The 10,630-nt window shown below is 53.5% G+C and overlaps 1 protein-coding gene across 2 annotated transcripts; it reads left to right on the forward strand.

The window, feature by feature from the left end:
- The first annotated feature begins 1,794 nt into the window (after positions 1-1,794).
- On the forward strand, positions 1,795-10,465 carry SRPK3 (SRSF protein kinase 3). 2 transcript variants are annotated; one of them, XM_027845789.1, is made up of 15 exons: positions 1,795-2,167; positions 2,395-2,531; positions 2,971-3,079; positions 3,214-3,301; positions 3,495-3,582; positions 3,902-4,008; positions 4,929-5,094; positions 5,280-5,305; positions 6,743-6,935; positions 7,075-7,371; positions 7,472-7,572; positions 8,902-9,009; positions 9,184-9,253; positions 9,373-9,465; positions 9,919-10,465. In XM_027845789.1, exons 1-15 carry the CDS (start codon positions 2,139-2,141, stop codon positions 10,101-10,103), a joined length of 1,797 nt encoding a protein of 598 aa, XP_027701590.1. In that variant the 5' UTR covers positions 1,795-2,138; the 3' UTR covers positions 10,104-10,465. The 2 variants fall into 2 exon arrangements, with proteins under 2 accessions (XP_027701590.1, XP_027701591.1); XM_027845790.1 differs by having other exon boundaries at positions 6,743-6,854.
- The last annotated feature ends 165 nt before the right edge of the window (positions 10,466-10,630 follow it).

The raw sequence follows: 10,630 nt of genomic DNA on the forward strand, positions 1-10,630 counted from the left end.
AACGCCGGGAAATGAGATGCAAAGACCACAGAGAAGGGCCGAGGAAGTGCACTCTAAAGTCGGGGATGCTGGCGTGGCCGGTGGGAATGCGTGGAGGGCGCAAACCCCCGGTAGGCCGAGAGTCAGGAATGGCAGGTAGCCATTCAGTTCGTCTGGAACAAATCGAGTGAGGGTGATGGGGCTCAAAAAGGCAGGGAAGTGGACAGAAAAAAGGGCATTGGCGGGGTCAGTCCTGTCCAGTCATTTTTTGGACGGGGAAACTGAGGCCCAGAGAGAGGGATGGTGACCAGATCTAGTCTCCGGGCAAAAAGCGAAGAAGCGCCCTCAGGGCGTTTCCAAAAACCAGCCAATGAGCGCTGTGCGCGGGACGTTGGCTGGGGGGGAGGGGGAACCAGAGTATAAAAGGATTGCACCGACGGGAGCCGCTCCACCCCTCGCGATCGCTGAGGTGTGGGTATGTTGTCGAGCGATCTATCTCCTTCGAGGTCCGCGTAGCTTACACGCGGACACCTACTCCAAGCTTCCTGCTCACTTCTCTCTCTCCACGGTCCAGGCGATCCAGTGCCACGTCGTCTGGGAACGAGAAACCCGGTGTCCGCGTGCCGGCACGCTCGCGCAAGTGTGGTCCGGGCCAGATCGGATGGACGTCGCAGCTGCGGAGATGAGCAACGAGAAAAGTGGGCACCAGGCCCGAGAGGCCCGGGATCGAGAACGGACGGGACGGGGCAAAGCCATACAGGGTCGGGCACAGAGCTGGGAGCAGGACCCTGGGCGACGCGCCGTGTCTGTGCCCCGAGCGGGCCGGTTCCGAGGGGACCTCCGAGGCTTCAGGTCTGGCTCACTGGTGCTCTCTGCTCGCCAGTCCTGCCCCGCCCCGTCCCGTCCTGTTCCGTCCCCTCCTCCCGTAGAACCTAACCCGCCCAACTCAGGCCAGAAGAGCAAGAAGAAGGAAGGGAGCGGGGCGGACGACGCTGGGGGTAGCGCCCCGCAATCGCGGGGGGGCCTGTCCAGGCAGCCCCAACCGCGGCTGAAGCAGAAACAGCGGCAGTCCCCCATCCCGCAGCCCCCTCCGCCATTTCCTCCGCCATTGCCTCCCCTGCCGCCGCCCCCCCCCCCGCCGCCGCCCCCCCCCCCGCCGCCTCCCCAGCAGAGGAGCCAGCACGTGCAGGCCAAGTAAGTGCGCGCGACAGCCCGCTGGGGGGCAGATCCCCTAGGAGGGAGGCTCGATATTCTCTGGGAGGGAGGCCCAAGTCATACGGGGGGTGGGGGGATGATGGCGCAGCAGGTGCCGCTCAGAGCCGATCCGAGACGCTGGGACGAGGAGGGTCGGGGGAGGCAGGGCGCGAGTTCTGGGCGGCCTGCCCTGGAAAGCCCAGGCGGGATGGACCCCCAGGACCGGCCAGGGGATTCTGGGAGTTCAGAGGCATTCCAGCTGGGGTGGGGGTGGGGGGGTGGAGGGGGCGTGGCAGGTTCCGGGCTGGCCACTCTTTACCCCTAGACTTGGGAGAAAAGCCCCCAAGAAGTTGAAATGAACCGAGGAACTGATGAACTTCCTTCAGTCGGGAGAGTGGAGACAGGCAGAGACCAACTCACCCATAGATCCCCACAGGGTGATCATAGGACTTAAGGGTTTAGAACTGGAACGTGTAGTCCAGGTGGCCGATATTGTTGTCAGCCTTCCCTGGAGAAGTCTCTGTTTCGGGAGCATGTTCCTTTAAGAGTTAAAGGACCAGGACCCTCAGCGAGTCGGTAGAGTGGACTTTTTTGGGTGGTAGGGGGAGGGGACCTTTCCACTGACATACCTTTCCCTTCCCTAAAAGCAGCTGAGAATCTATTTATAACCCTTTCCCTGGCCAGCCGAGTGAAATCACCCCAGCTATAAATGCCCCTCAATCCACTCTCCCCACAGTAGAGATAAGGTCTCCCTCCTCCCAAAAAAATTCCAAAAGGAGAAATTGACGTCAACCCTTCATCCCCACTCCCTACCTCCAACGGGCTAGGCCAAGTGCCTGAGGGCAGAACACCCGAGCACTTCAGACTTTGGTGTTGGGGACTGGGGGATCAGTTAGATAGATTTTCATGGTAACCCCCTGACTTGGGGTAGAGTAGGTAGGGTGTAATGTGCTGGTGAGGTCAAGATGAGCTCAAGCAGCAGCGGCAGCGACAGGTAGGGGGTGTCCTCACGTTTGTGGGTCTAGACAGAGAAACGGACCTCCTGGGATTCTCCCTGCCCAGAGTAGAGCTGGGCAGCCCTGGAGAATGTGGGGGGGGGGGCAGTGGAGTGTGGGGGAGGAGGGAACCTGGTGGGACAAACTGGAAATTGGAGGGAGGGCTTGGGGAATCCAAGAAGGCTTGGAGGGTAACCTGAGGACTTCCCTCTCCACCCCTACCAAGAAGTTCACATCTTGCATTTGGCCACGAGTTCACTGACCTGGAGGTGAGAGCTGGTCGGGTGCTACCCCCCATGGTACTGGAGGGCCTTCTGGGCTCTGATGATGAGGAACAGGAAGACCCCACCGATTACTGCAGGGGTAATAGAGAGCCGCCAAAGCCAACTTGGCCTCCCCTCTTTGGATGGGAGGTGGGGACAAAGGGTCCATCCCAGGGCAGGCAGCCTGAATAAAGAGAAACAAAGGCAGCATCAGTCTCTCCCCTCTCAGGAAGGGAAGGGGATGGAGGTGGGAGGACCAAGCCAATAACACCAGACCCCTTCTTGTTCCCCTGCCCTCTGTTCTTTTACGCTGTGGGGAGGAGAGACAGAGAAGGAGACAAAGTTTTCATCCATAGGGCTCAGTGAGCCTTGCTGGGCCATTGGAATATGGTCCCAATGATTAGGACAAATAGTGAGCCTGTAAGGGATGGGGGTGGCTAGGCAGAGGCACCTGGACTGACTCGGGGCCTTGGAGAAGTGGTATCCTAACAGTGGGTAGGGAGGCCTGAAGTCTTTCCTTCTGCCTTCCCTCCCCCAAGGTGGTTACTACCCAGTGAAGATTGGAGACCTGTTCAATGGACGATACCACGTGGTTCGAAAGCTGGGGTGGGGCCACTTCTCTACAGTCTGGCTCTGCTGGGATATCCAGTGAGTGACCCTTCTCCCACACCCTCCTCCTGGCCCATTTGGCCAGTCTCGCTCTCCCCCCTCCCATCCTTGGATTTGAGGGCCCAGACACTGACGTTGGTGGTGAGAGGCAATCAGGGGGGTCTCTTTTGTAGGCGGAAGCGGTTTGTGGCCCTGAAGGTGGTGAAGAGTGCTGTCCATTATACTGAGACTGCCGTGGATGAGATCAAACTGCTCAAATGCGTAAGTCCTCACTCTGCTTTTTGGATCTCCGTGTGTGTGTCCCTCCCCCATCCCACTAGGAACAGACAGTAAGAAGCAGGAGGGGGAGGGAGAGCTCAGAGGACCAAATTCCCCGATGGCTCGGAAGGCTCTCTGGACTCCTCTGCTCCTCACCTTGCCCCCCCCACCCCCATCATAGTCTTGATGTCTCCAGGTCCGGGACAGCGATCCCAGTGACCCCAAAAGAGAGACTGTCGTGCAGCTCATCGATGACTTCAGAATCTCAGGGATCAATGGTGTCCGTATCCTTGGGAGTTTGACTAATTCTGAGGGTTTGGGCAGCGTGCAGGGGGACTGGAGAGGAGGAATAGGAAAAGGGTGTGCCGTCCTTACCCTCTGCATTACTACCCTGTTTTAAAAAAATAAAAGATGTGGGGGGGGCGGTTACCAAGAAGGAATCAATGGCCAAGGATTCCCCTGGGTTTGGAGGCCCCTCTGGAAAGCTATCTTGGGGAAGAGGGGAGCCCCCCACCAGCCCCTCACCCGCTCCCCAGCACCAGGAGGGAATGCCCTTCCATCTACTGTTCAGTTCGATATGCCTTCACTCCTCTGCCCGGCCAGATGTGTGCATGGTATTGGAGGTTCTGGGCCACCAGCTCCTCAAATGGATCATCAAATCTAACTACCAGGGCCTGCCTCTCCCCTGTGTGAAGAACATCATGCGGCAGGTAGGGCTGGCTTGGGACCTGGGCTGGGGGGTGGTCAGGGGGCACTCAAGAAGGGAAAGGAGCTTCTTGGAAATCAGCTGAGACCCAAAGCTAGTAAGTCTTACTATTTGTCGGGCACTGTGCTGGGTACTGAGAACACAAAAAAAGGCAAAGACAGGATCCATACCCTCAGGGAGTGGATATTCTAATAGGGCCCTGGTTGGCTAATTAATTGGTTACTGACCTCTTCTCAGTCTTGACTGTGTTATGTACATGTGAGCCTACAATTAGATGTGCTCCAGGTGCCGGCCTCTTACTTAACCTGGTGAATCACTCCATCTCATTCACATAACCCCAGGCCTCCAGGGCAGTAGAGAAGTCATTCATAGCTTTAGTCAGAAGGTCAGAGTAGGAATCCCAACTCTGAAGCTTGTCACTTCACCACTTTAAGCCTCTGTTTCTCATCCTGTATTCTTGGGTTAAGGAATTATGTTTCTGGATTGGGTTTATGGTTACTCTACTGGACTTTTCCTGCAATGTACCTGCTAGCTACTATATTCCGTTGACCAACTCTCTTCTATTTTTTAACTGTTATCAAATTGTTTTTTATAATTTCTGACTTGTAGTATAGTTTTGAGATCTCATTGTACTAGGCCCTCATCATCCATCCATCCATCCATCCATCTCTAATTTCCCTTGAGTCTTGACCTCAGGACTCTGGATCAAATTCTGTTATTATTTTCTAGTTCTTAATAGATAAACTCTTGATCATTTGGTTGGTATGTAGGCCTAAGTTTATTCATGTGTAAAATGAAGAGTTCAGGCCAAATAACCTCTTAAGGTCTCTCCCTACTCCAATCTATGAGCCTATGATTCTCCACTGGTGGGGGTGGGGAGAAGTTTGGGGAAATCCAGTTGATCACAGATGGTTCCACCACTAGGTGCTGCAGGGCCTGGATTATCTCCACACCAAATGTAAGATTATCCACACTGACATCAAGCCGGAGAACATTCTTCTGTGTGTGGGTGAGGTCTACATCCGAAGGCTGGCAGCAGAGGCCACACTGTGGCAGCAGTCAGGGGCCCCACCTCTTTCTGGCAACACTGGTACCACTTGGGCTGGGGATGTGGGAGTGGGGGAGGCACCTTCCTTTAGCCCCAGCCCTCTTGTCCCCCAGCCCCTGGCCCTGGGGTCTAAGAATTCCCTCTGCTATCTGATCCCCTTAACTTTCTGTCTCTGTCTCTCCTCCCCACACCTCCTCTCTCTGGCCTGTCGTCTTGGCCTACTCTAGTGAGCTCTGCACCCCAGCAGATCATGGTAAGTTGGTACCCTGGCACCTGTCCCATGCCTTTGAGTTTACTCAAAGTATGTGTCGTCCTCCCATGGGACATACTAAAGGTGCAGGGATGAGAGAAGCAAAATTTGGGGGCAGGGCCCTCCTTCTTTCCACCACCCAGTCCTGGGAGGAACCTGGGCTGTGGGTGGGGGTAGTGCCTTGTTGAACAAATCTAGTTAATAAATTTATCTCCCAGTATCTGAGAACTGGGACAGAAGGTGGGCTTTGGTTTGGCTTGATTGGATTTTTAAGTTACTCTTCAAGTTTGTTGATCAATGTCAACTCTTCCGAGTTCTTTTTGAATATCATTCATTCAACCTGCTCCGAAGTGCTGGGTTGGAGAGTGGAGGAGACTTGCCCTGCCCTCAGGGAGTTTAGGGGGACAGTCTACCGGCAGGCCCCAATTCCCAATAATCTGCTCTGGAATAGATTGTTTGGTCTCAGATTCCCAGACTAGGTCTCATCCAGCCGGTAGTGAGTGACCGACCTTTGAATGAAGTTAATAGCTAGCTTTTAAGAAAGGATATGTTGGGAGAACAAGCCTTCACGTGCCAGGACATTGTGGATGGGGCCAACCATTGAAAGATATAATTGATAACTAAAATCAGACATTTGTGAAACAGGGAGTGCCTGTACCAGAGTCATAGGACATCAGAACCAGAAGGGTCGTAGAGGCTGCAAACCCCACCCCACCCCCTCCTTCCAGAGGAGGAAACTGAAGGGCCAGAAGGGGGAGGAGGGGCTTTGAGGGCTAAAAAAGGGGGGAGGGGCTTGACCTGAATGGTAGAGCTGGGCCATCAAGAGAGGGAGTTGGGGGATCTATTTACCAATTCCTAGGATCATAGAATTAGCCTTCAAAGGGACCTTAGAGGTAATCTAGTCAAGCTCCCTTACTTTACAGTAAGGGGCAGTTAGGGGGTGCACAGTTCAAAGAGCACTGGGCCTAGAGTCAAGAAGACCTGAGTTCAAATCCAGCCTCAGACATTTACTAGCTGTGTGACCCTGGGCAAGTCACTGCCCCCCTCTGCCTCAGTTTACTCAACTGTAAAAGAGGGATGGCACCTACATCCCAGGGTTGTTGTGGGGATCAGAATAAGATAATCATTGTAAAGCACTTAGCACAGTGTCTGGTAAGCACTATATAAATGTTAGATTTATTATTATTATTATTATTATTATTATTATTTACAAAGGAGTGACTGGGTAGGGGGAGATAGGAACATGTACTCTGAACTCTCCTGGAGCCTTTGCACCGTGCTTGTGACCTTAAGGGCTGATGAACCAATCTGGGGCTTCCTCAGCTTGGAACTGCTAATAGGGGAGGTCCGTGTGAGCCATACTCTTGCTTCTTGGAGAGGGAGGGGTTCCTCTCCTCCCCCCTCCCCACCCTTCATACACCTGGGCTCCTCTCTACTTAGAATGGCAAGCTCTCTAAGAACAAGAAGAAGAAGATGAGACGCAAGCAGAAACGGCAGAAACAGCTCCTGGAAGAACGCCTTCGGGACCTGCAGCGCCTGGAGGACCTGGAGGGTGAGAGGGGCCTGGAAGGCCTGCTGGCTCCACCACCCCAGCCCCCTGACGTGGACTCAGACGAAGCTGTAGGGGCCACATGTGAGTGGGGCTTCCTCTGCCCGGGGAGGGAGGAAGAGAGAAGGGCTACCTCCCCTGCCCATCATCATACCTGGCCTTTATCCAGCCCCTCTGGGAGAGATCAGGTGGGAGGTATGAAGGCTCACCCTATCTCCCACAGGCACCAACTCACAGCTGGGCGAAAGCAGCGGGACCACCCTTGCCGAGGCCTCGGGGGGCAGCTTGGCATGCAGTCCCCAGAGCCTGACCTCCTCTTCAGGCTGTCATCCATGGGGAGGTGGAGGGGCCTCCCCAGCCTCTTCCTCACCACCTCAGGGACAACACACAGGCAACCGAGGCTTCAGCCCTGACTCGCAGACTTCTGGATTTTCGGGGTCCCTCTTCTCCCCTACCTCGGGCTCCACCCTTTCAGGCTTTTCAAACCGTCGGGAGAAGGGGAGACTTTGCTCCCTCAGCAGTAAGTGGGAGGGGGGTCACATGGCTGGACTGGTTGGGAAGGCTCCACTAGTCTGGAGCCCCCCTTTTCAGCCCCCTCTCCTTACCTTCCCCCAACTCAGGAACATTCAATGCCTCAGACTTCCTGGTGAACCCTCTGGAACCACAGAATGCAGACAAGATCAAGATTAAAATCGCTGATCTCGGCAATGCGTGCTGGGTGGTATGATGATGGGGGAAGCAGGGAATCACCCCCTTTCATCTTCCTGAGGTCTCCACAGGCCTCTTTGGCCCTAGATTGTGGTCAGGCAGTCACCACCAGTGCTGTAGACAAGGTCACATAAAATGGGCCATGCATGTGTAAAGGTTTCTGGGGTAATCTTGGTCTCCCACCTTTTTTTCCCCCTGGGTAATGTAATCATTTTATTAATAAGCACCTTTATTAATAAAGTCATTTGCCTGTCTCTCTCAGATCAAAGCCAATCATGTCGATAAGCTCAGGGCTTGTAGGTTCTTTTGGAAGAGGAGTGGTCAAAAGGATGGCAGGCAACTCTGATTGGTTACCAGTTAATGAGAAAATGAATATTCCAGTGAGGGACTGGACCTGAACTTTGATTAAATCATCTACTTCTTAAGTTAGCCTCAGCCTTGGGCAGTCTATTCAAAGAGTTTATTCCCACACAAACCTGAGTAGAATACAATGGCTACCCAACTCCCCAGGAGTCTGAACAAGAAAATTAGTCCAATCTCGTTATCAGCAATGGCCTTCAAGAGACTGAACTTTTAAAATCAGGGGACTTTAGAAAAAAGGGAGGGAACTCTGGATCTCCCCAAATCATTTCTCTCATTCCCCCATTTGATTCTATTGAGAGGCATGACTCCTCAATGAATCACTGATACGACAAATGTTTCGCCAAGAGTTTCTAACTGTCCCACCTTTTCTTAGTGGACAGCCCTGGCCTGGAAGTCAGGAGTCCTGTCTGGGGCATAATCTTGGGGCGCTGCTGTATGATCCTAGCCAAGGGCCTAGGGCATGCATTAAAGCCAAGAATGCCAGGGCTCCTTCTATTGGGTGGCAGCCAGTGGGAGGCCCAGTACCTGGATCAACTGATCCCTGCTGATCTCCAATCAGGGATCTGGGATGGGTTTTTTAAAAAGTATTTTGATAACTATTTCAATAGAATTCATTTCTTTTGTAATCCTGGCGATTGATTTAAAAATATTCTGAGAAGAGGTCTGTGACAAAAAAGGTTAATAACCCCTACTGTGGGTAGAGTATTCCAGAGAGGAGGGGGGAAGTTAGGTTCCCTGCCCGACTCCCCCCCCCCCCCCCAACTCCCTCATGCCCCAAGGAGACCATTTTCTCAGGGCCAAGGCCCCAAGCACTTCCAGGACCAATGGAGTCAAGTGAGAAGGTCTTGGGCATTAGGAGGCAGGTAAGGGTGGTTCAGAGAGCAGGGCTAGCTGAATTCTTCTGTTCCTCAGACTTGAGGCTAGCCAGACTGGTTCTGGCAGGCCTTGTCTCCAGCAACCTCTTTCCCTTACTCCCAAGCACAAGCACTTTACTGAGGACATCCAGACCAGACAGTACCGGGCAATCGAGGTGCTCATTGGAGCTGAGTATGGCACACCTGCCGATATCTGGAGTACTGCCTGCATGGTAGATATCATGATAGGACCCCATGCTCCTTGACCCACCCACGCCATTCGTTACTGCCTTTGTCTTTCCATCCCACTTGTTCTTTCAAGATATGGCTCCAGGGCCAACACCAGTCCTTCTCTTGGGCCTTGAGAGTCAACTCACCCCATTCATTCTCTCTTTATCCCCATCCAGGCTTTTGAGTTGGCCACGGGAGACTATCTGTTTGAGCCACACTCTGGAGAAACCTACACTCGAGATGAAGGTGGGTAAGGTACACACAGAGAGGGAAATGGGACTCAGTGTTACCACCTGGGGGACAAGAGAAAGGAGGGGAAAGTGGGAGGGATGGAGCACTTACTGTAGCTCTCACCTCCCTCCCAGATCACATTGCCCACATTGTGGAACTCCTTGGAGACATCCCTCCAGCCTTTGCCCTCTCTGGCCGCTATTCACGGGAATACTTCACTAGACGAGGTACTAAGCTGCAGGGGCCTCTGGGAGACGGTGGGAAACCAGGTGAATCACAAGCCTCAATTTCTAACCAGGCTGCCTAGTGCCAGGTGCTGAAGGCCAGGTTTTTTCCATTTTAGCCAAACTAGCCAAGTGTCCCGAGTGGCCAGTGCCTCTCTGGAAGCTTCCATTTTCCTGTGGGCGATTCCTTTCTGCTCAGAGGTAGTACCAAGCTATGTGTGCTAAATGCCAACTCAGGTGCCAAGCACTGTCCTAAGGGGCTGGTATTGGCACTGGAGCCATATCTTGAACAATAAATGGGATGGAGAAACAAAGGCAGTAAGGAGTGGTGTGGTGGGTCAAGGGGGTGGGGTGCAGGTGGGGGTGGCATCCTATCAGAGAAGTTAGAGCCGTATGGAGGAAGATGCAAGAAGGTAACCAACTTCTAACCAAGCTAACCAACTTTGGCTGTCCTAGGTGAGCTCCGTCACATTAAAAATCTCAAGCACTGGGGTCTGTATGAAGTCCTCATGGAAAAGTATGAGTGGTCACTGGAGCAGGCAACACAGTTCACAGACTTTCTGCTGCCCATGATGGAGTATATCCCCGAAAGGCGGGCCACTGCTGCCCAGTGCCTCCAGCACCCCTGGCTTAACTCCTAAGCCTAACTCCTCCTGTTCTCCCTGCCCTAGTTTGCTGTGGTAGAGGGTGGCCTGCTTTTGAAATGTGCCTGGGGACCATGCCAGATGGGGGAGACCATCTCAAGAGGTCAGGGCACCACTTCAAGTGAGTTCAGCCCCAGCCCCCAGGCACCAGGATCACACAATCGGCACCTGTGCCACTGGGAGGGGCATCTAAAGCTGACCCCAGTCCCCCCATGTCTCAGAACCTTGGTGCACCCTCCTTTCAGGCCCATAGATAGTGTGCTAAGTCATGCTGGATCGGTTTAACCAGCAGTGTTTCTGGAGAAAGATTTAGAGTTGTTTTCCAACCTGTTTCCCTCCTTTCTGATCCCAATTTTCAGCTCAGGGCAAAAAAAAAAAAAAAAAAAGCAATAAAATTGTTTTTCTTACTGAAGATCTTGCTTGGTGTGAAAACCGTTTGTCAGGCAGGCTTGGCTAGAGTCTGACGGGGCCCAGGAGGGGCAGGGAGGGAGAGAAGTGAGATACTTTCTGGGGGAGACACAGAC

This window comes from Vombatus ursinus, unplaced genomic scaffold (assembly GCF_900497805.2).
Source record: "Vombatus ursinus unplaced genomic scaffold, bare-nosed wombat genome assembly UNPS02015024.1, whole genome shotgun sequence".
Classification (NCBI taxonomy): domain Eukaryota; kingdom Metazoa; phylum Chordata; class Mammalia; order Diprotodontia; family Vombatidae; genus Vombatus; species Vombatus ursinus.

Excerpts from the sequence above, each read along its gene's own strand:
- SRPK3 (XM_027845789.1), top strand. The coding sequence starts at position 2,139 with ATGAGCTCAAGCAGCAGCGGCAGCGACAG. Across the intron at positions 3,080-3,213 it reads TGGCTCTGCTGGGATATCCA|GCGGAAGCGGTTTGTGGCCC; the intron begins GTGAGTGACCCT and ends TCTCTTTTGTAG. Across the intron at positions 9,010-9,183 it reads TCTGGAGTACTGCCTGCATG|GCTTTTGAGTTGGCCACGGG; the intron begins GTAGATATCATG and ends ATCCCCATCCAG.